This window comes from Oncorhynchus masou, chromosome 3, assembly GCF_036934945.1.
Source record: "Oncorhynchus masou masou isolate Uvic2021 chromosome 3, UVic_Omas_1.1, whole genome shotgun sequence".
Classification (NCBI taxonomy): domain Eukaryota; kingdom Metazoa; phylum Chordata; class Actinopteri; order Salmoniformes; family Salmonidae; genus Oncorhynchus; species Oncorhynchus masou.
In genome coordinates this window covers 46,627,541-46,653,052 of record NC_088214.1, presented here as the reverse complement: position 1 = coordinate 46,653,052, position 25,512 = coordinate 46,627,541, and the positions used below count along the sequence as shown (strand labels likewise).

At 41.9% G+C, this 25,512-nt stretch overlaps 1 protein-coding gene across 3 annotated transcripts in view; it reads right to left on the bottom strand.

Annotated features, from left to right (window-relative positions):
* adcy8 (adenylate cyclase 8 (brain)) overlaps positions 1-25,512 on the bottom strand; it is a 255,443-nt gene that overhangs the window by 159,587 nt on the left and 70,344 nt on the right. For all 3 annotated transcript variants that reach the window (XM_064942680.1, XM_064942663.1, XM_064942671.1), the window contains exon 2: positions 7,903-8,052. In XM_064942680.1, the coding sequence (XP_064798752.1) occupies positions 7,903-8,052 (150 nt within the window). The remainder of the gene's footprint in view (positions 1-7,902; positions 8,053-25,512) is intronic.

Genomic DNA, 25,512 nt, shown 5'->3' with positions numbered 1-25,512 from the left:
AGCTAATGTAGAAGGAAATGCTGTGTACATTTGCAACAAAGATGCAGAATCATCTGGCCAAGTGCATAAAGATCCCTCAGCGCTCACAACAAGCAACCTCTGACAAAAGTCCCTCTACTTCTATTTGAGGTGAAAATGATTAATCAGACACCTTATCGATAGCAACAGCTCATGGTCCTTCTGGAATCAGACGTTTTACTCAATGGAGGAACGTAGTCAGAGAAATGCTGATGAATGTCATGCTCGATCTGTGTATGAAACTGGTTCACATCTGATGCTCACAGGCAGTGTATTGGACAATATTTCTGAATGTTCTTCGCCCAGCATACAGCCCTCCAACCAGACATGCCTTATCTACACATTTGCTGGATGCAGAGTTTAACAGAGTTCAAGTGAAGGTCAAGCAAATCATAGAGAAAGCAGACTGTATTGCAATCAACTCTGATGGGTGATCAAATGTTTGTCGGAAAGGAATAATTAACTACATCATCTCTATCCCTCAACCAGTATTCTACAGGAGCACAGACACAGGGGACAACAGACACACCAGTCTCTACATTGCAGATGAGCTGAAGGCAGTCAATGACCTTGGACCACAGAAGGTATTTGCACTGGTGACAATGCTGCGAACATGAAGGCTGCTTGGTCTAAAGTGGAAGAGTCCTACCCTCACATGACACCCATTGGCTGTGCTGCTCGTGCATTTAATCTGCTCCTCAAGGACATCATGGCACTGAAAACAATGCATACACTCCACATGAAAGCCAAGGGTAATCAAGTTATAGCAGCAGTCTACCTTACCAAGCAAAGTGAGAAGAATAAAGAGCACCAAATTGAAGCTGCCCATCAACACCCATTGGGGTGGTGTTGTCATCATGTTTGACATTCTCCTGGAGGGGAAGGTGTCTCTGGCCATATCACAGTCTGCTGATATGGACAGCCCCATCAAGAGGATCCTCCTGCATGATGTATTTGGTGAGAGATTGGTAAGCAGCCTGAAACCTATAGCAGTAGCCATTGCACGGATTGAGAGAGACAATGCCATCCTGTCTGATGTTCAGACTACTTGCAGATGTAAAAGAGGAAATCCGTACTGCCCAGTCCACTTCACTGTTGCTCCAAGCAGATGAAACTGCAGTACTGAAAAAATCAAAAAGCATGTCGACATCTGCCTGAAGCCCATATGTTGGACCCCAAGTATGCTGGCAAGAGCATCCTGTCTGTGGCAGAGATCAACAAGGCCTATGGTGTCATCACTATTGTGTCTCACCACCTGGATGAGGGCAAGGTTCTTGGCAGTCTGGCGAAGTACACTTTCAAGCAAGGGTTTTGGGATGGAGATGCAATATGGAAGTCGTGCCAACATATCTCATCAGCCACCTGGTGGAAGGGACTTTGTGGATCTGAGGCTCTTTCCCCTGTTGCCTCCAAATCCCACCAACATCAGCCACCTCAGTGTGCAACTGGTCCTTGTTTGGAATACACACACCAAGACACGCAACAGGCTGACCAATACAAGGGTTGAAAAATGGGTAGCCATTCAGGCAAATTTGAGGCTTTTTGAGCCTGACAACGAGCCATCCTCAACAAGGCTGGAAAATGACAGTGAAAATGAGGCCTCAGAGTCTGATGTTTAAGAGGTGGACATTGAGGAGGTCCAGGGAGAAGACATGAAAGCCTGAGAGGAAGACAACCAAAGCTTTAGTATCATTTTACAGATGTATGGTGAAAACATTTTTGGGGGATGCGATGGATCATTGGAGATCATTCATTATCCCTTTCTTTTGTTGTTCAGTGAAATCATCCCATGTGAAGAGTCAACTCATTTAATTAAAGTTCAATTCGTAACTAACATTTTTATTGTTTTCTATTGGAAGGATTTAATCTTTGAAATGATGTCGACTTAGGATAAGGTTTATGTTTCTTTCTCCATATGATATATAAAGTGCCTTGCAAAAGTATTCAGCCCCCTTGAACTTTGCGACCTTTTGCCACATTTCAGGCTTCAAACATAAAGATATAAAACTGTATTTTTTTGTGAAGAATCAACAACAAGTGGGACACAATCATGAAGTGGAACAACATTTATTAGATATTTCAAACTTTTTTAACAAATCAAAAACTGAAAAATTGGGCGTGCAAAAGTATTCAGCCCCTTTACTTTCAGTGCAGCAAACTCTCTCCAGAAGTTCAGTGAGGATCTCTGAATGAATCAATGTTGACCTAAATAACTAATGATGATAAATACAATCCACCTGTGTGTAATCAAGTCTCCGTATAAATGCACCTGCACTGTGATAGTCTCAGAGGTCCGTTAAAAGCGCAGAGAGCATCATGAAGAACAAGGAACACACCAGGCAGGTCCGAGATACTGTTGTGAAGTAGTTTAAAGCCGGATTTGGAAACAAAAAGATTTCCCAAGCTTTAAAAATCCCAAGGAGCACTGTGCAAGCGATAATATTGAAATGGGAGGAGTATCAGACCACTGCAAATCTACCAAGACCTGGCCGTCCCTCTAACCTTTCAGCTCATACAAGGAGAAGACTGATCAGAGATGCAGCCAAGAGGCCCGTGATCACTCTGGATGAACTGCAGAGATCTACAGCTGAGGTGGGAGACTCTGTCCATAGGACAACAATCAGTCGTATATTGCACAAATCTGGCCTTTATGGAAGAGTGGCAAGAAGAAAGCCATTTCTTAAAGATATCCATAAAAAGTGTCATTTAAAGTTTGCCACAAGCCACCTGGGAGACACACCAAACATGTGGAAGAAGGTGCTCTGGTCAGATGAAACCAAAATTGAACTTTTTGGCAACAATGCAAAACGTTATGTTTGGCGTAAAAGCAACACAGCTCATCACCCTGACCACACCATCCCCACTGTCAAACATGGTGGTGGCAGCATCATGGTTTGGGCCTGCTTTACTTCAGCAGGGACAGGGAAGATGGTTAAAATTGATGGGAAGATGGATGGAGCCAAATACAGGACCATTCTGGAAGAAAACGTGATGGAGTCTGCAAAAGACCTGAGACTGGGACGGAGATTTGTCTTCCAACAAGACAATGATCCAAAACATAAAGCAAAATCTACAATGGAATGGTTCAAAAATAAACATATCCAGGTGTGAGAATGGCCAAGTCAAAGTCCAGACCTCAATCCAATCGAGAATCTGTGGAAAGAACTGAAAACTGCTGTTCACAAATGCTCTCCATCCAACCTCACTGAGCTCTAGCTGTTTTGCAAGGAGAAATGGGAAAAAAATTCAGTCTCTCGATGTGCAAAACTGATAGAGACATACCCCAAGCGACTTACAGCTGTAATCACAGCAAAAGGTGGAGCTACAAAGTATTAACTTAAGGGGGCTGAATAATTTTGCACGCCCAATTTTTCACTTTTTGATTTGTTAAAAAAGTTTGAAATATCCAATAAATGTCTTTCCACTTCATGATGGTGTCCCACTTGTTGCTGATTCTTCACAAAAAAATACAGTTTTATATCTTTATGTTTGAAGCCTGAAATGTGGCAAAATGTCGCAAAGTTCAAGGGGGCCGAATACTTTCGCAAGGCACTGTATATCCAATATATTTCATATATTTCCGTTAATTCCCACAAAGTTTCCACCTCTGAATAGTCCCCAAAATGTGCAATCCTACTACTATATTGTGATCACTGCTTAAAAGCACATTTCTGCACATCAGTAAAGATGTGATCAATACATGTTGATTTAATTCCTCCAACTGCCCTGGTAGGTTGACTGATAACCTGAAACAGGTTGCAGGCACTGGTTACAGTTTGAATTTTTTTTCTTGAGTGAGCAGCTTTATGAAAGCCAGTCAATATTTAAAATCACCCAGAAAATATACTTCTCTGTTGATATCACATACTGTACATGATCAAGCATTTCACAGACACTGACTGTTAGCACTTGGTAGTCTATCGCAGTATCCCACAAGAATGAGCTTGAACCTATAGCCATATTACTTCAACAGTATTTAACATGAGATCCTGAATATAGACTGCAACACCGCCCTTGTTGTAATTTCTGTCTTTTCGGTAGATGCTATAACCATGTATTGCTACCACTGTATCATCGAAAGTATTATCTGAGTGAGTTTCAGAGATAGTCAGAATATGAATGTCATCTGATGCAAGCAAGTTATTGACTTCATGGACCTTGTTTCTTAGGCTACATATATCAATATGGGCTATTTTTAGCACTTTTCTGGGTTGCTTGATTGTTTTTAATGCTTTGCTGGGAAGCTTATGTCGTTGTAATTATTCTAATCAAAGGAGAGACTTTGACATTTCTTCAAAACAATTGAACTTTATTCATTCCTGCAGTAATGGAGTGTTAACGGTCACCCAATGGTGTGGAGTTAAAGCCCAAATAAAACAGAACTCTTTATAGTATTCAAAGGTCCTTGTGATGAACAACAGATACGTGAAATTATACAAAGGTACATTGTGTTCTCATGCAACAGACATCAACATTTACATGGCGCCAAATATATGTCTCTAGTTCATTTACTTCTTGTTTATACAAAAATACTAATGCAACATAGGATACTAAGCCCTTCCCTTAGAATGATGGAGTCCAGTATTCATCTGCCATATAGAATAAATAAACTGGAGATTTGGTCTCCCTTGCACTGACAGACAGGCACACAGACACTAATCATGGAATGGAATGTTGTCTTATCACCAAGCCATCGTAAATCGACTGTCAGCATTAAATCTCAGTCACATGAGAGTTCTAAGACTCCTATTCTGTTGCCTCTAAGAAAAACAGACAGTGTGTGAATGTACTGATATATGCGTCACTGATACTTCCTGTTTAAGTTTTTGCTTGTAAGCAGGCATTAGGAGGATAGAGTAATGGTCAGATTTGCCAAATGGAGGCGAGCTATGTATGCATCTCTGTGTGGAGTAAAGGTTATCTAAAGATTTTTTTGCCTCTAGTTGCACAAGTGACATGCAGGTAGAAATGAGGTAAAACAGATTTCAGTTTTCCTGCATTAAAGTCACCGGTCACTAGAAGTCTCTGGGTGAGCATTTCCTTGTTTGCTTATGGCCCTATACAGCTGGTTGAGCATGGTTGTAGTGCAAGCGTCGGTTTGTGGTGGTAAATAGACAGCTACGAAACTCTCTTGGCAAATAGCGTGTTCTACATCTTATCATGAGGTATTCTAACTCAGGCGATCAGAACCTCAAGACTTCCTTAATATTAGAGATCGTGCACCAGTTGTTGTTAATAAAAAGACACACCCCCTCCTCTGAACTTCCCCGATGCAGCCGTTCTGTCATGCAGATGTATAGAAAAAACAGCTGGATTTATATGTACTATGTCCTTGTTTAGCCACGACTCGGAGAAACATAAGATATAACAGTTCTTCAGATCACATTGATTGGAAAGTCTTGAACGGAGCTCATCCATTTGATTCTCCAGTGATTGCACATTTGTCAATAGAATGGAGGGTAAAGGCAATTTATCCACTCTCCGATGTTGTCTCATCAGGTATCCCACAAGCCAGGCTCTATAGTTTCAGGGATTTGGGCCTGGTGTGGATGCTAGTCTTTTGCCTCCGACTCATTGAAGTAGAAATTCTCATCCAAATGGAAGTTAGTGATAGCTGTTCCGTTGTTCAGAAGCTCATTTCAGTCATAGGAAACGATGGCGGAAACATTACGTACAAGAAAAGTTAAGATCACCGCCCCAAAATACACAAAATAGAACAAATGATCAGGAGCCCGTAAAATGGACGGCTTTCCTTCTGGCGCCATTATATAAGAACAGGTGCCCTTCTTTCCAAAGCATTGGAAAACCTCCTTGGTCACTGCTCGATGAGGGACCTAATAGATAATTGTATGTGTGGGGTTACAAAGATGAGGTAGTCATTCAGAAAATGTTAAACACAGTCCCTGTAACTTATTATGTGACTTGTTAAGCACATTTTTACCCCTGAACTTATTTAGGCTTGCCATAACAAAGGGGTTGAATACCTAATTAAGACATTTCAGCTTTTCATTTTTAATTAACATTACAAAAATCATAATTCCACTTTGATATTATGAGGTATTGTGTGTAGGCCAGTGACAAAAAGATTAAATAAAACATTTGCAAATTAACCCATTTAAAATTCAGGCTGTAACAACAAAATGTGAAAAAAGTCAAGGGTATGAATACTTTTTGAAGGCAGTGTCGATGCCAAAGCTACAAAAGAGCAAAATGAGATCATCTGAAAATAGCTAGGTAAGATACTCAAGTGAGAGAGTGGAGTGGAGCCTTCCTCTCTTTCCTACCTCAAACACAGAACCGTCTTTGTTTTGGCGACGGCTTTCGTTTTGCGACGTGAGAAAACAGGGGAGACTGAAGAACTAACACTAATTGCTAATTGTCTTGCAGAGGTGAAGAGCACACCTCCCAGTACTAATTGCTGATTTCCTAAGAGAGGAGAAACCATTCCCCCTCCAATACAGCCACTGATTACAAAGACAACAACAGTCGTAAATTGAAAAGAAAAGTGTGATAACTAAAAACATATACCAATTTAATTTAAGGACCAAAAAACTGACAGCTGTGCCATATAAATTGCTAAATAGTTGGGAAGAAATTTTCGATGTACCCATTCCATGGCACATGGTTTATGAATTGATACGCAAAACAACGCCGGATGCAAAACTTCAAATTTTTCAATTTAAATTACTGTACAAAATTCTTGCAACTAATAGAATGTTATATACATGGGGGATACAATCTTCCCAGCTCTGCAGATTCTGCTGTGAGGAGGCAGAGTCATTAGATCATTTATTTTGGTATTGTCCATATGTAGCTCGTTTTTGGTCACAGGTTCAGGAATGGCTGAAGAATTGCAACATTTGCCTAGAACTAACACTACAGAGAGCAATACTGGATGATTTGAAAAGCCATAGTCAATCAATCAATAATATAATAATTGTTTCAGCAACAAAAAAAGTATTTTTAATTTACAATCTGTAGAAGCTATGAGAATAGAATGATTCAATTTGTTTGTGAAGAATCACAGCACAGTTGAAAAATATATGGCAAATCCGAAATGGATGATGTTGAGAGATAGATGGGAGAGGTTGAATGGAGCTCAAGGGTGGGACTAATAGCAAGATAACCAATGTAAAACATACGGGGTCTGTAAAATGAATATATGTTCAGGACTTTTGTGAAACAGCACAGTTACAAATAGAAACTGGATGGACATCAGAAATAGAGGAAGGACTAAAAACCATAAAAAATTACGATTGTAAAATGTGTATTAAGATGTAAATCGAAGGTAAAAGCCGAAGTGTTTGTCAGTTTACTCCAATTGGGGGATCGGTGGTAAGGTATATTCTTTAAAAATGTATGTCTATATAGGTATGTGTATGTGTATATATATATATATATTTACCCCCAAAATATATGGAAATGATGCAGACAATTACATTGATGGAACCAATATTCTTTCCGCAATATTTAGCTGATCCACCCCTTTTTACAGTCGCAAATTGCCCTGCCCCTTAATCCTGGTTAATGTGTCAACAATCATCTGCAAATTATGAGCAGTCAGCAGTTCACCCACCAAGTAGGCTACTTGGAAGGCAGGCAGGACGTAAAGTAGATGTCCCTAGCTAGCAGAAAGACAATACTAGAAGACAACAGATAAAGACAAAAGAAGTATACTTCTCACTCCTGGAGATAGGATTCTACCTGGAACCAAAAAGGTTTCTTCAAAAGGTTCTCCTATGGGGACAGCCGAAGAACCTTTTAAGGTTCTAGATAGCACCTTTTCTTCTAAGACTGTATGGTTGTATGTCTTAAGTGACTGTTTTCTTTCAGTCACTTGTTACATACATAATCCTTTCGGTGGACCAAGACCAATGGTCTTACCTGTCTCTGGTTCTCTGTCTCCAGACGTAGCCTGGCCTCGATGCACCTCCTGGTCTCCAGGAAGGCCTGGCGCTGGGCACGGTCCGACAGGTAGCTGATAAAGATCCCAGCCGTGTTCATACACATGAACAACACTGCCTGGGCCACCACCTGAGGGAGACATAGAGAAGAACATTGAACATGGCTCAACAGGCTTATTCGTTGTAACACACATCACTTTTCATGGGTTATAAAAATCCATGTAATGATGAAGTACACACTCATTGTTGGTTGACAATACAGGCTTCTGATGTTGATCTACGTGCGATCAAAATGTTTTTAACCAATAAAGGTATTTGTTGGAGCAGATGAGCATTTACTTCCAACACTGAAGAAGGCACCATTGCTGCAGCATATGTGCGTACGGGGTCCCGAGTGGCGCAGCAGTCTTAGGCATTGCATCTAAATGCTAGAGGCATCACTACAGATCCTGGTTTGATCCTGGGCTGTATCACAACCGGCTGTGATCGGAAGTCATAGGTTAGGGGAAGGTTTGGCTGGGGTAGTAAAATAAGAATTTGTTCTTAACTACCTTGCCTAGTTAAACAAAGGTTAAAATTACACTGGTCACAATAAGAAAAAAAAGTATTAGTTTAGGTACTGCAAAAATACTTTACTAATGACTACTAAATTGTTTATTAATGTTGGAGTACCACACCAGTTGGTGTTACCCCTGACCATAGGCCCTTGGACAGGAAGAGCCATCATGGACACCGGGTCATCAATGAGAAGCTATGGAAGGAGGTGAGAACGGTCCACAAGACAACATGAAGCCTTGGACAGAAGGTCCATTGTATCTGGCTGATGATGAGGCTAAATGACCACACGGATGGAGTGCCGCCTGTTTAACCACTCCTATAGGATTCCTTCTGCAAGACCCTTGCTTTTCCTGTCATGTTGGGAATAGATTTAATGTACTTCAGTGGTGTCCAGATTGACAGAGCTCACCCAAAACTGACTTCCCCATCTCTGATGAGGCCATGTGGAAGGCCCAAAAGGATGATCCAGAAGTACAGGCTCTGTACCAGACCATCCTGGAAGATGTAGAACATGCTGCAACATTTCCATGAAGACCCGTTAGCTGGTCATTCCGGCAAGTTCAAAACCTACAAGTGGTTGCAAACACTATTGTACTGGCTAAATCAGAGCCTGGATGTAAAGTCACACACCCGAAACTGTCAGGTTTGTCAAATGTACAAAACAGAAGTCTGCCGGCAAGTTGCAGCAAACAGTGTTTACCCTACCTTTGTAAATGTTAAGGAGTATATTTGATGGGTCCAATTCCTAGAAGCTCGAATCAGAATGTGTACATGCTTGTTTTTGTTGTGAGCTATTTGTCCTTCGCCTTGGCCACAGCGAAGGACAATCTCTAACATCCTCACGAATGAGATCCTGACACACTGGGGAGTGCCTAATTACATCCTGTCTGACCAAGGTTTCCAATTCCTGAAACAGAAGTTGACCACGGACTATCACCCACAGACCAACCTCAAAGAGTGGGTACATCGAACCTTGAAGACGATGGTTGTAGGGACCCAGCACAAACACTGGGACAAGCACCTTCACGAGTTCTGAGTTCTTGCTGTGCAAGAGTCCACTGGAGAGCTCAAACTGAGTCGTCCTCTCCGAGGACCCTTGGACATGATGATACAGCCCCAAAAAGTTACTCCGGACTTGGCATGCTATGACCGGATCCAATAACAATTCATAGGATTACTATTCAAAGCCAAGTCTCCGTTGTTCTCTGCTGTTTTTCTCAACTGGAGTTTTAGTGACAGACTAAACTGACTGACAACTTTTACCATAGGGTATTTCATTTATTTTCCTTGTGATTTACACTGTATTGTGTGGGGTTTTATCAATTTTATGTTACAGTAGGCCTATTGTGAATCCAAATAATGTGTATTGTAGTGTGGCCAGGAGTGTTTATGGTGCTGAGTTTGGTATGGTACTTGTTTTACACACTGTTAATTGAGGACAATTGCGTGACTGGGTACACTCAACCATTTACCAGGCAGGAACAAATTTACAAGTGAACCTATTCCTCAAATTTGCTAAATGCTAATTATGACAAAAAAATAAATCAAAGTGCTTTAAAATAGACAAAATTGATAAATTAACTGTAATGAAAAAACAGACTGACCAATAAAGACTCAACTTAAAAAATACTTGTGGTCTGAAGTGCACGAAGAGAATGTACATAAACCACAAATCAGCTGACAGGAACGGACGTCACAGTGAGACTATAAGGGGAGTGGCCAGTTCAATTCTCTGTTCCAAGAGAATGCCAAACATCAATTTGAAATACAAACAATAATGATATAAAGTTTCGATATACTGATCCGGTTTTTAAATTCAAAGCATTATTTTAGCATTAACAGCACACAATATTAATGTATACCATTTACTTGGCTATTTTAAACTCGGCAAGGGAAAAATATTTTCCCTGGCGGTGAACATTTTAAAACCCCCCTCCAGAACCATCTTTTAACATTGGCTGGTTTCAAGCGCAGGGTGCAGCATGTGTTTGTTGGTAAAGGACCACAGGGGGAAGCAGGTAGCTGGGTCCAGGGGCAGGAAGAAGGTCATACACAGGGGGTCCAGAGAAAAGGCAAGTAACGTCATCCGGGAGATCAGGCAATAGGTTGATAACAGGAAATCCAATAGGCAAAAGTACAGGCAGGGAATAGGCAAAAGGCGTTGTTAGTGAGGCAGGCCAAAACAATCATACAAGGGAGGATTACATTTTGGCCTGTGGAGCGTTGTCCCACTCTTCAATGGCTGCACAAAGTTGCTGGATATTGCCGGGAACTGGAACACGCTGTTGTACACATCGATCCAGAGCATCCCTAACATGCTCAATGGGGGAAATATCTGGTGATTATGCAGGCCATGGAAAAACTGGGGCATTTTCAGCTTCCAGGAATTGTGTACAGATCCTTGAGACATGGGGCCGTGCATTATCAAGCTGAAACATGAGGCAATGGCGGCGGATGAATGGCATGTCAATTGGCCTCAGTATCTCTGTGCACTCTATTTGCCATTTATAAAATACAATTGTGTTTGTTGCCCGCAGCTTATGCCTGCAGTGGTCTACGGCACTGCATCTCAGTGCAAGAGGTGTCACTACAGTCCCTGGTTTGATTCCAGGCTGTATCACATCCAGACGTGATTGGGAGTCCCATAAGGCGGCACACAATTGGCACAGCAATGTCCGGGTTTGGCCGGGGTAGGCCGTCATTGTAAATAAGAATTTGTTCTTAACTGACTTGCCTCGTTAAATAAAAGTTAAAATAAAACATACCATAATCCCCCACCACCAATGTCTGCCATCTGCCCGGTACAGTTGAAACCGGGATATATCCATGAAGAGCACACTTCTCCAGTGTGCCAGTGGCCATCGAAGGTGAGCATTTCTCCACTGAAGTCAGTTACAATGCAAAACTGCAGTTAGGTAAAGACCCTGGTGAGGACGAGCAGGCAGATGAGCTTCACTGAGACGGTCTATGCAGAATTTATTAGGTAGTGCAAAACCCACAGTTTCATCAGGTGTCCGGGTGGCTGGTCTCAGACGAGCCCACAGGTAAAGAAGCCAGATGTGGAGGTCCTGGGCTGGTGTGGTCTGTGGTTATAGGTACTGCCAAAAACGACATTGGAGGCGGCTTATGGTTCAAAAGAGAACATTAAATTCTCCGGGAAGAGCTCTGAAGGATATTCCTGCAGTCAGCATGCCAATTGCACACTCCCTCAAAACTTGAGACATCTGTGGCATTGCATTCTGTGACAAAACTGCACATTTTAGAGTGGCCTTTTACTGTCTCTAACACAAGTTGCACCTGTGTAATGATCATGCTGTTTAATCAGCTTCTTGATATGCCACGACTGCCAGGTGGATGGATTAGCTTGAAACACTCACTAACAGGAATGTAAACAAATTTGTGCTGAACATTTGAGAGAAATGAGCTTTTGGGAACATTTCTGGGATCTTTCATCCCCCTTTTTGCAAGGGCCTGAATACTTAAGTAAAAAAGATATTTGATTGTTTTACTTTTTTATTTTTTGCTAACATTTCTGAAAAGCTTTGCTTTGTCATTATGGGATATTGTGTGTAGATTGAGGAAACAAAGTAATTTAATGCATTTTTAAATAAGGCTGTAGTGTAACAAAATGTGGAAAAAGTGAATTGTTCTGAATACTTTCCGAATGCACTGTAAGCCAGATAGGCCTACCACATACATGCCCTTCAGACAGACATGGCAGCTCTGCTTCTAGATCTTAAGCAACCTTGAAGAATTTTGTTTTTCTGTTTTTCGTATTTCTTATATTATTAGCCCAGAATATTTTGCCGTTGTTACATACAGCCAGAAATAATGTTTGGATTCAAATTGGCGGTAACTCAACCAGAAATACCAATGTCCTGAATTGAATCCGGAGAACAGGTATTCAGAGTGGACTTCTAGTCCGACTCAGGAGGCGTGCACACCATCCACCACTTCCGAGTATATTACTCACTAATGTTCGGTTACTGGACAATAAAGTAGACGAGCTCAGGGCGAGGATCATCAGGGACTGTAACATACTTTAAGTGCTTCACAGGGAATCAAACATCTCGAAGAAACTTAACATACTCTGCTTCACAGAATCAAGACTCTCTCCGGATATACTGTCCCCATCCACACAGCCAGCTGGGTTCTCATTTAGGGATAAAGAACTCCCCGGGAAGAAGAAAGGCTGTGGTGTATGTTTCATGATTAATTACTCATGGTGTGATTGTGATAACTTACAGGAACTCAAGTCCTTTTGTTCACCCAACCTAGAATGCCTCACAATCCAATGCCAACCGTTTTAACTCTCAAGAGATTTCTGTTTTAGGGCGCTGGTGAGCAGCAACATGTGAAGAAGCGTTTTCTCGGTGCTCCGATCAAGGGCGAACAATTTACTATTAATACTTGACCAACACCTACCCCACCGTGTTCATTTTGTAACATTTCATTTGAAATCGAACCCAATTTACTAATCTGACATTTTTGGCCTTTTAATCGTAAAATGTTGAGACAACAACGGCCGCAAGCCACAAAGGAGCAGGCCTCTGCTGAAGACTCGGGCTCACCTGACACGGACTCTGATCCCCCCGACCTAGACATGGTAATGGTGGCTATCATTAAATCTGAACAGACTGTGCTGGCTAAGGTGGAGTCACTATCCACCGACCTATCTGCACAAATAGTTATTCTCGCCACCGAGTTAAACATAAAGATTGACTCCATTAACGAAGACTTGGCGACATGACACCCGTCTGACTAGCCTGGAAGATGTGGCAAGTATTACTCTGACAAAGTGGTGACACTGGAAGATCAAGTCACCTGGCTGTCATCAGATGTTGTCAAACTCACTACCAAGGTTGAGGACCTCGAGAACAGACAGCCCCGGTGGAACGGTCACATTTTTGACGTGAGAGAGGGACTCGAGACCGTAAGCGGTATCCGGCCGACCCTGTCCATAGCCAAACTGCCATTGGAAATTCTAGGCCTCGATCTCGCCCCCACCCTTGATCGTGCGCAAAGAAGCATACAGTCCGCACCGAAGAATGGGGAGCTGCCCAGACCCATAGTGATTAAATTATACTACCTTCAGGAGAAGGATGTAAAAAGTGCAAATCAATCCCAGAACAACAGCAAAGGACCTTGTGAAGGTGCTGGACAAAACCGGTACAAATGTATCTATATCCACAGTAAAACAAGTCCTATATCGACATAACCTGAAAGGCCGTTCATCAAGGAAGAAGCCACTGCTCATATACCACCATAAAAAAGCCAGGCTACGGTTTGCAACTGCACATGGGGAGAAAGATCATACTTTTTGGAGAAATGTCCTCTGGTCTTGTGAAGGTGGTAAATTACCTTTTAACCTCTCTGGCCCACCCGGGACGCAACCGCACCCCCTTCCAACAATAAATGCAAATGCGCTACGCCAAATGCTAATAGCACTCGTTAAAACTCAAACGTTCATTAAAATTCACATACAGGGTACTCAATTCAAGCTACACTCGTTGTGAATCTAGCCAACGAGTCAGATTTGTAAAATGCTTTTCGGCGAAAGCATGAGTAGCTATTATCTGATAGCAGGCAACACGCCAAAATACCAGAAGGGAACGTAAACAAACGAATTAGCATAGCCGGCGCTACACAAAACGCAGAAATAAAATATAAAACATTCATTACCTTTGACGAGATTCTTTGTTGGCACTCCTATATGTCCCATAAACATCACAATTGGGTCTTTTTTTTCGATTAAATCGGTCCTTGTGTACCCAAAATGTCAATTTATGAACACCGTCAGATCCAGTAAAAACACATTTTTTAAACGCAACGTTATTTTTTTAAATTAAAAAAGTTGCCTATAAACTTTGACAAAACACTTCAAACTACTTCTGTAATCCAACTTTAGGTATTACTAAACGTTAATAAATGATCAAATTGATCACGGAGCGATCTGTATTCAATAAGCACGAGTTTTGGTAACGTAACTAACTTTTCTGGTTCCATTGTTTACATCTGTGGACTTGACAACCGGATGTGGCTCTTACTCAGATGACCAAGGATTTAGTTGAATCGAAATCACAACACTGGCGACATCATGTGGAAGCTGTAGGAACTGTATTCTCACTCTTAATTATTTTTCCTTCCAATAGACAATACATGGGCTGGCGGATAGATTTTTTCTTCGTCGATTTAGTGACCAAGTTTTCTGGCGATTGTGACCACGGAACTCGTCCTGTTATAGTCACAGACACCATTGAACCAGTTCTAGAAACTTCAGAGTGTCATCAGACCGAGGCTCTGCATCTGTCCTCGTGCTCCTAGACCTTAGTGCTGCTTTTGATACCATCGATCACCACATTCTTTTGGAGAGATTGGAAACCGAAATTGGTCTACATGGACAAGTTCTGGCTTGGTTTAGATCTTATCTGTCGGAAAGATATCAGTTTGTCTCTGTGAATGGTTTGTCCTCTGACAAATCAACTGTACATTTTGGTGTTCCTCAAGGTTCCGTTTTAGGACCACTATTGTTTTCACTATATATTTTACCTCTTGGGGATGTCATTCGAAAACATAATGTTAACTTTTAATGCTATGCGGATGACACACAGCTGTACATTTCAATGAAACATGGTGAAGCCCCAAACTTCAGTTAGTGCTAAATACGGCTGCTAGAATCCTGACTAGAACCAAAAAATTGGATCATATTGCTCCAGTGCTAGCCTCCCTACACTGGCTTCCTTTCAAGGCAAGCGCTGAAATCAAGGTTTTACTGCTAACCTACAAAGCATTACATGGGCTTGCTCCTACCTATATCTCTGATTTGGTCCTGCCGTACATAACTACACGTACGCTACGGTCACAAGACTCAGGCCCCTAATCGTCCCTAGAATTTCTAAGCAAACAGCTGGAGGCAGGGCTTTCTACTATAGAGCTCCAGTTTTATGGAATGGTCTGCCTACCCATGTAAGAGACGCAAACTCGGTCTCAACCTTTAAGTCTTTACTGAAGACCTGCACAAGGCTGGGATGGCCTACAGGACAATAGGTAAGCAGCTTGGTGAGAAGGCAACAACTGTTGGTGCAATTATTAGAAAATGAAAGAAGTTCAAGATAACGGTCAATCACCCTCGGTCTGGGGCTCCATGCAAGATCTCACCTCGTGGGGCAACAATGATCATGAGGAAGGTGAGGGATCAGCCCAGAACTACACGGCAGGACCTGGTCAATGACCTGAAGAGAGCTGGGACCACAGTCTCAAAGAAAACCATTAGTAACACACTACGCCGTCATGGATTAAAATCCTGCAGCGCACGCCAGGTCCCCCTGCTCAAGCCAGCACATGTCCAGGCCCATCCTAAGTTAGCCAATGACCACCTGGATGATCCAGAGGGGGAATGGGAGAAGGTCATCTGGTCTGATGAGACAAAAATATAGCTTTTTGGTCTAAACTCCAGTCGCTGAGTTTGGAGAAAGAAGAAGGATGAGTACAACCCCAAGAACACCATCCCAACTGTGAAGCATGGAGGTGGAAACATCATTCTTTGGGGATGTTTTTCTTCAAAGGGGACAGGACGACTGCACCGTATTGAGGGGAGGATGGATGGGGCCATGTATCGCGAGATCTTGGCCAACAACCTGCTTCCCTCAGTAAGAGCATTGAAGATGGGTCGTGGCTGGGTCTTCCAGCATGACAACGACCCGAAACACACAGCCAGGGCAACTAAGGAGTGGCTCCGTAAGAAGCATCTCAAGGTCCTGGAGTGGCCTAGCCAGTCACCAGACCTACTCCTATCTCCACTGTGAGCTTTGCAGCTCCTTTAGGTTTATCTTTGGTCTCTTTGTTGCCTCTTTGATTAATGCCCTCCTTGACTGATCTGTGGGTTTTGGTGGGCGGCCCTCTCTTGGCAGGTTTGTTGTGGTGCCATATTCTTTCCATTTTCAATAATGGATTTAATGGTGCTCCGTGGGATGTTCAAGGTTTCAGTTTTTTTTTTATAACCAAACCCTGATCTGTACTTCTCCACAACCTTGTCCCTGACCTGTTTGGAGAGCTCCTTGGTCTTCATGGTGCCGCTTGCTTGGTGGTCCCCCTTGCTTACTGGTGTGGCAGACTCTGGGACTTTCAGAACAGGTGTATATATACTGAGATCATGTGACACTTATATTGCACACAGGTGGACTTTATTTCACTTGTTATGGCTGCAATCCCCCTATCTGGATAAGTGTCATTAACAACCGCAACAGCATAGTGCTACATTCAATAAATATTATAAAGTGCAATATAGGAAAACACAGTTTAACCTTTTGTTAATCCACCCTTTGTGCCATATTTTGAAATTATGATTTACGGCGAAAGCAATCCAAGCGTTTGTGTAAGTTTATCGATCGCACGACAAAACATTAAGTACACTTAGCATCAGGAAGCTTGGTCACAAATCAGAAAAGCAATCAAATTAATAGTTTACCTTTGATGATCTTCGGATGTTTTCACTCACGAGACTCCCAGTTACACAACAAATGTTCCTTTTGTTCCATAAAGATGATTTTATATCCAAGATACCTCCGATTGTTTGTCGCGTTATGTTCAGAAGGAAAGAGCGGTCACGACAACGCAGACGAAAATTCCAAATAGTTTCCATAATGTCCACAGAAACATGTCAAACGTTTTTTAAATATATAATCGATAATATATCAACCGCAAATGTCTTTCACAGTAGGAGAGGGAAAAGCAATAGCTATCCAAACTCTGTTGCGCGAGCAAAACTCATGTGACCACTTGACGCGATGTTATCGTTCTGGCTCATTTTTCAAAATAAAAGCCTGAAACTATGTCTGAAGACTGTTGACACCTTGAGGAAGCGATAGGTAAAGGAATCTGGTTCATATCCCTTTAAATCCAGCAAAGGGAGGCTATGGAACATGGAGTTTTCAAAATAGAAGCCTCTTCCTGTTTTGATTTTACTCAGGGTTTCGCCTGCAATATCAGTTCTGTTATACTCACAGACGATAGTTTTGGAAAATTTAAAGTGTTTTCCTACCAATACTAATAATAATATGCATATATTAGCAACTGAGACTGAGGAGCTGCCGTTTACAATGGGCACCTTTTCATCCAAGCTACTCAATACTGCCCCCTGCAGCCATAAAAAGTTAATTATGTGACTTCTGAAGGTAGTTGGTTGCACCTGATCTTATTTAGTGGCTTAATAGTAAAGGGGGTGAATACATATGCACCCACCACTTTTCAGTTGTACATTTATTTTTATGTTTTTGATTTCAGTTCACCAATTTGGACTATTTTGTGTATGTCCATTTCATGAAATCCAAATTAAATCCATTTAAATGACAGGTTGTAATGCAAGAAAATGGGAAAAACACAAAGGGGATGAATACTTTGCAAGGCACTGTATATCTCTTCTCCGACTCCTGAACTCTACAAATGGAGACTGCTACACCAATCGGAATTTGACAATCTTTCCACCAAACAAACTGAGCAGCTTCTGTTTCAGTCGAGGCAATTCTATGAACACGAAGAGAAAGCTGGCAAGTTCTCACCAGCTTTGACAAGCCGCTGCTAGCAGCACAATACCTCAATTTAAGCAATTCTACTCTACTCTTTACTCATCAGAAGCTCTTCCTGACACATCTCGTATGCATTTCTAGACAAACTGGACATCCCCGGTCTCAATTCAGATGAACAAACCAACATTGATGCCTCAATAAGTGATGATGAAGCTACTCTGGGCCTGATGGCTTCCCTATGGAATTTTATAAAGCATTCTCCTTGACCGGGTACAGTACTATAGAGATTTGGTTTGGTCTGTCATTCCTTTCCTGGATTAAGATTTTGTACTCTTGCCCAGTGGCTTCTGTTTGCACCAACAATGTTACCTCCAGCTACTTCCCTTGCCACAGGGGGGTCAGGCAGGGTTGCTATTTATCCCCTTTAATATGGCTATTGAACCTTGCTATCACCCTGCGGGTGGAGGAGAGGATTAAGGGGCAACATAACTCACAAGGTGTTCTTATATGCAGACAGTCATCACTCTTGGACATGCTACAAGGTTTTGGGACATTCTCTGGTTATAAGTTAACAAAAGGTGTGCTCCTCCCCATTAATCTGTTTGCAGAAGGAATTGGGTATACCAATTTCATATTTAAGTGGAGCATCAGGTCTTTACTTATTTGGGGATAAAGATCACACGCTCATTTAAGGCTCTGCTTAAACATAACGTCAAAAAATTCCTGGAGCAGACTAAGCAGGATTTCACAAGGTAGCCATCTCTTCCCATTTCATTAGCAGGTCACATTAATTCATTCATATCTAGAGAGACCTAAGCCGGCAGGCTTTTTACACTACTACTGGTCAGAAAATGTATCTAAACGTGTTTTTTTGGGTTTCTACATTTCAAAACACGGATGGCCCATCATGGAGTTACAGTCAAACATTCCAACTTCTCCAGTCTCACTCCTGTGCTCCCCAATGCCCATAAACCTTGACACCCATGCTTTGAACTCTATTGTTAAGAACTCCCTTAAAATCTGGTCCCAATTCCGATATCACTTTAGCCATAAACAAGCAAGTGGCTTCTCTCCATTAACATCTAATCATCTCTTCCCTGTATCACAGACTGACACGGCATTCCAGTTCTGGCATTTTTTTGTGACCTATTTGTTGATAACATATTCATCTCGTTCGATACTCTAAGGGTTGACCATAATGTCCCCAATACCCACTTCAAAAGATACTTCCCTTAATTTCCACTCGACCATACTAAGTGTCCAGTCGAGAGGTGCTTAGATCCTAACCCTTATCTGAAGGGCACAATCTCCAGAATATAGAACATTAATCCACCTTCCTTTGCAAATACAAAGCCTGCATGGGAGCAAGACATGGGTGTCGAGCTACCCGATGATATATGGCAACAAAGTATTTAGCATAAGGCATGGTCTTGTTCAGTTTAAGGTTTTGCACCATCCCCATTACTCAAATGACAGATTGCCAAAAATATACCCAAATGTTGACACCAAGTGTTTGAGATGCCACCAGAGTCCAGAAACTGTGGGACACATGTTTTGGTCATGCCAATATTGGAGTGGCCTCTAGGACCCCATTTTTGAGGCATTCTCACATACTGTAAGTGTAATACAACTATTAGCCCCAACCCGGTCACTGGCATTTTTGGGGGTACTTCCCCTAGACCAGAAAGCTACCACGTAACCTACTGCTAGCTCACCATCTTGTCCTCTTTCACTGGAAGTCTGCAAAGCTGCCTTTCTTTATGCAGTGGGTTAAGGAGGTGATGTCATCTCTGGAGAAGGTTAGGTACACTGTGCATAGGTCAGGACAGAAGTTCGACTAAACCTGGTCCCCATTAATACAATAAGTGGAGAACCTGTCTTTTACTTAGCGAAACTTATTTTTTTATTGTTTGCTGATGTAAGAAACACTAGTGGATTTATATTAAGAAGCAAAGTGAAAACAACACTGTTGTCACCAACATTGTTGCATGTGCTGCATTGACCGGGCAGACTGAACGCAAGTGTCTCATGGTTGAGGAACATCAAATGCACTCCTTGAGTGACAGGGGGCGTGGCTAGGTCAGTGTGGAAAGTGGCACAGAGAGAAAGAGTGGAGAGAGATGACTCAAGTAGCGAATTAAACTATAAAAATTGACATTACACATGGCGTATCACATTTAACAAACCAAACATTCAAATACTGGTATTGAAGGTAAAGTAAAAACCCAAACCAGTCCCTGCATCAATACCAGTATATCATAAAATACTGTATACCATCCAGCCCTAAATCACACATATCAATATTAATAATGAATGAATGAATGAATTAATTAATAATCAGTACACAGGTGCACCTTGTAATGGGGACAATAAAATGCCACTAAAATGTGCAGTTTTATCACACAAAACAATATCACAGATATCTCAAGTTGAGGAAGCATGCGATTAGCCGTTTTAGAGAAATTGGCAGTACGTCCAACAGGCCTCACAACCGCAGACTGACTACATGCAACCACGCCAGCCCAGGACCTCCACATCCAGTTTGATCACTTGCGGGATTGTCTGATACCAGCCACCCGGACTGCTGATTCATCTGAGGAGAATTTATGTCTGTAATAAAGCCCTATTGTTGGGAAAAAATCATTCCGATTGGCTGGGCTTGCCTCCCCAGTGGGTGATTCCCACCCATGACTGTGCCACTGCCCAGTCATGTGAAATCCATAGATTAGGGCCTAATGAATTAATTTAAATTGACTGATTTCATTAACTGAAATTGTTCCATGTGGCGTTTATATATTTGTTCAGTAACCGATGTGAAATGGCTAGCTAGTTAGCGGTGGTGCGCGCTAATAGCTTTTCGAACGGTGACGTCACTCGCTCTGAGACCTTGAAGTCGTTGTTCCCCTTGCTCTGTAAGGGCCGCGGCTTTTGTGGAGCGATGGGTAACGATGCTTCGAGGGTGACTGGTGACTGTTGTCTGTGTGCAGAGGGTCCCTGGTTTGAGCCCAGGTAGGGATGAGGAGAGGCACGGAAGCTATACAGTTACATTGATGCTGTTGACCCGAATCACTGGTTGCTGCGGAAAAGGAGGAGGTCAAACAGGGGATGTGAAATACCGCTAGCTAGTTAGCTATGTGTATGAGACCAATAAAATGTTATTTGATTTTCCCTTTACGGTGTATCTACTTTCATAAGGATATTGTCTTGTAATTTCACTCTGATCCGATGTCGCAAGTTCACCTTCATCATCATCTCAAATTTGCATAAAGTCTACAGTAGGTGTTCAATCGACAAAACATTTATTTATTTAATAACAATAGATTAAAATAGACATACACACACACACATACACACACAACCTCAAACTACAACATATCACATTACTTGTGATTCAAAAGGAATGAATCAGGTTAAGTGGTGTCAGATTGAAATTGATTGTGACATTGCCTGCCTTTCCACTTCATCCACAAGCAATTATTTGTCATAAAACTAATTAACCATATGTAATTATATACTGCTGTGAAATATCTAAATTTACCACACTGCTTTGTTGAGTCAGGTGTTCATGAAATAAATTAAGCTCTCAACTTTCACACACCAGGAAATATCTGAGACGCCAGAAATAAATAGAGACTTCAAAACGTCCCCATAGAAGAAAACAAAATCCTGATGAAACCTGATGCCATCATTAATACATTTGAACCATTACTGGTTGTATACAATGTGAGACAAATGCTTCTCAAGAGACTGGGTATCTATCCCCCAAAGCAGGCATTGACAAGCCTGGACAAGCACCAACACCTGCTACCATCTCTCTCTTTTCCTGTTCAAAGACAAAGAGGAAGGGCCAAAACAACATGACAAGGAAAGTCTTCTTAAGATAGGGCACATGACGTACATGTGAATGGATGCCTGAGTGTGTGCTTGTGTGCGTGTCTGCACACAGTGTACAGACTGTTTCAAGTGGTTTTTTGCATGTTTGTGTATGCTCACAAACCTTTAGAGTGAGCCAAATGTAAAAGACCACATTTAAGAACGGGAAACATAGAAATAGCGCACATAGAATAGATCATTCACCATTCAGTTAGTATTGGGCAAGACATGACCCCAAACATACACAAAACGCATCCAAAGAATTTGTAGAGTTACAAGCTTCATCTAGCCAAATCATCTAGATACACTCAGTGGACTTATTCAAATGGGGGGTCTAGAAACATAAAATGCTATTATGTCTGACTGGTAAAACAGTGTTTTCGGAAAGTTTTCAGACCCCTTGACTTTTTCCACATTTTGTTACGGTTTTATCCTAAAATGTATTTAAAAAATGTACAATTGTCATCAATTTTGACACAATACCCCATAATGACAGAGTGAAAAAAGTTTTTTTTTTTTACGTATTAATAATAATAAACAGATACCTTATTCAGACCCTTTGCTATGAGACTAGAAATGTAGCTCAAGTGCATCCTGTTTCCATTGATCATCATTGAGATGTTTCAACAACTTGATTGGGGTCCACCTGTAGTAGATTCAATTGATTGGACATGATTTGGAAATGCGCACGCCTGTATATATTAGGTTCCACAGTGCATGCCAGAGCAAAAACCAAGCCATGAGGTCGAAGGAATTGCTTGTAGAGCTCCGAGACAAGATTGTATCGAGGTAGAGATCTGGGGAAGGGTACCAACACATTTGTGCAGCATTGAAGGTCCCCAAGAACACAGTGGCCTCCATCATTCTTAATGGAAGAAGTTTGGAACCACCAAGACTCTTCCTAGAGCTGACTGCCCAGCGAAACTGAGCAATTGGGGGAGAAAGGCCTTGGTCTGGGAGGTGACCAAGAACCCGATGGTCACTCTGACAGAACTCTAGAGTTACTCTGTGGAGATGAGAGAAACGTCCAGAAGGACAACCATCTCTGCAGTACTACACCAATCAGGCCTTTATTGTAGAGTGGCCAGACGAAACCCACTCCTCAGTAAAAGGCACATGACAGTCGTCTTGGAGCCTTCCTAAAGACTCATAGACAATGAGAAACAAGATTCTCTGGTCTGATGAAACCAAGATTGAACATTTTGGCCTGAATGCCAAGTATCATGGCTGGAGGAAACCTGGTACCATCCCTACGGTGAAGCATGGTGGTGGCAGCATCATGCTTTGGGGATGTTTTTTAGAGGCAGGGACTGGGAGACTAGTATTGTTCACCACGTCGGCACGAACAATGTTAGGGTGAAACAGTCAGAGATCACCAAGCGCAACATAGCTGCAGCGTGTAAATCAGCTAGAAAAATGTGTCGGCATCGAGTAATTGTCTCTGGCCCCCTCCCAGTTAGGGGGAGTGATGAGCTCTACAGCAGAGTCTCAAAATTCAATCGCTGGTTGAAAACTGTTTTCTGCCCCTCCCAAAAGATAGCATTTGTAGATAATTGTCCCTCTTTCTGGGACTCACCCACAAACAGGACCAAGCCTGACCTGCTGAGGAGTGACTGACTCCATCTTATCTACCAACATAGACAGGGCTCTAACTCCTCTAGCTCCACAATGAAATAGGGTGCAGGCCAGGCAGCAGGCTGTTAGCCAGCATAGTGGAGTCTGACACTAGCACAGTCAGTGTAGTCAGCTCAGCTATCCCCATTGAGACCATGTCTGTGCCTCGACCTAGGTTGGGCAAAACTAAACATGGAGGTTTGCCTTAACAATCTCCCTAGGATAAAGACCTCCTCCATTCCTGACATTATTGAAAGAGATCGTGATACCTCACATCTCAAAATAGGGCTACTTAATGTTAGATCCCTTACTTCAAAGGCAATTATAGTCAATGAACTAATCACTGATTATAATATTGATGTGATTGGCCTGACTGAAACATGGCTTAAGCCTGATGAATTTACTGTGTTAAATGAGCATATCCCCCGTGCATCCCGCAAAGGCGGAGATGTTGCTAATATTTACGATAGCAAATTTCAATTTACAACTAAAAAAAATGACGTTTTCGTCTTTTGAGCTTCGAGTCATGAAATCTATGCAGCCTACTCAATCACTTTTTATAGCTCCTGTTTACAGGCCTCCTGGGCCATATACAGCGTTCCTCATTGAGTTCCATGAATTCCTATCAGACCTTGTAGTCGAAGCAGATAATTTTCTAATTTTTGGTGACTTTAATATTCACATGGAAAATTCAACAGACCCACTCCAAAAGGATTTCGGAGCCATCATCAACTCAGTGGGTTTTGTCCAACATGTCTCTGGACCTACTCACTGTCACAGTCATACTCTGGAACTAGTTTTGTCCCATGGAATAAATGTTGTGGATCTTAATGTTTTTCCTCATAATCCTGGACTATCGGACCACCATTTTATTACATTTGCAGTTGCAACAAATAATCTGCTCAGACCCCAACCAAGGAACATCAAAAGTCGTGCTTTAAATTCACAGACAACACAAAGATTCCTTGATGTCCTTCCAGACTCCCTCTGTCTACTCAAGGACGTTAGAGGACAAAAATCAGTTAACCACCTAACTGAGGAACTCAATTGAACCTTGCGCAATATCCTAGATGCAGTTGCACCCCTAAAAACTAAAAACATTTCCCATAAGAAACTAGCTCCCTAGTATACAGAACCCAAGCTTCCAGAAAATTGGAACAGAAATGGCGCCACACCAAACTGGAAGTCTTCAGACGAGCTTGGGAAGACAGTACGGTGCAGTATCGAAGAGCCCTTACTGCTGCTCGATCATCCTATTTTTCCAACTTAATTGAGGAAAATAAGAACAATACAAAGCTAACTAAAAAGCAGCATTCCCCAAGAGAGGATGGCTTTCACTTCAGCAGTAATAAATTAATGAACTTCTTTGAGGAAAAGATCATTATTATTAGAAAGCAAATTACGGACTCCTCTTTAAATCTGCGTATTCCTTCAAAGCTCAGTTGTCCTGAGTCTGCACAACTCTGCCAGGACATAGGGTCAAGAGAGATACTCAAGTGTTTTAGTACTATATCTCTTGACACAATGATGAAAATAATCATGGTCTCTAAACCTTCAAGCTGCATACTGGACCCTATTCCAACTAAACTACTGAAAGAGCTGCTTCCTGTGCTTGGCCCTCCTATGTTGAACATAATAAATGTGTATCAAACTCCCAAAAAGTGGCAGTAATAAAGCCTCTCTTGAAAAAGCCAAATTTGACCCAGAAAATATAAAAAACTATTGGCCTATATCAAATCTTCCATTCCTCTCAAAATTATCCACCGGATGTGTACCAGTAATAAAGCCTCTCTTGAAAAAGCCAAACCTTGACCCAGAAAATATATCGAATCTTCCATTCCTCTCAAAAATGTTAGAAAAGGCTGTTGCGCAGCAACTCACTGCCTTCCTGAAGACAAACAATGTATACGAAATGCTTCAGTCTGGTTTTAGACCCCATCATAGAACTGAGACTGCACTTGTGAAGGTGGTAAATGACCTTTTAATGGCATCAGACCGAGGCTTTGCATCTGTCCTTGTGC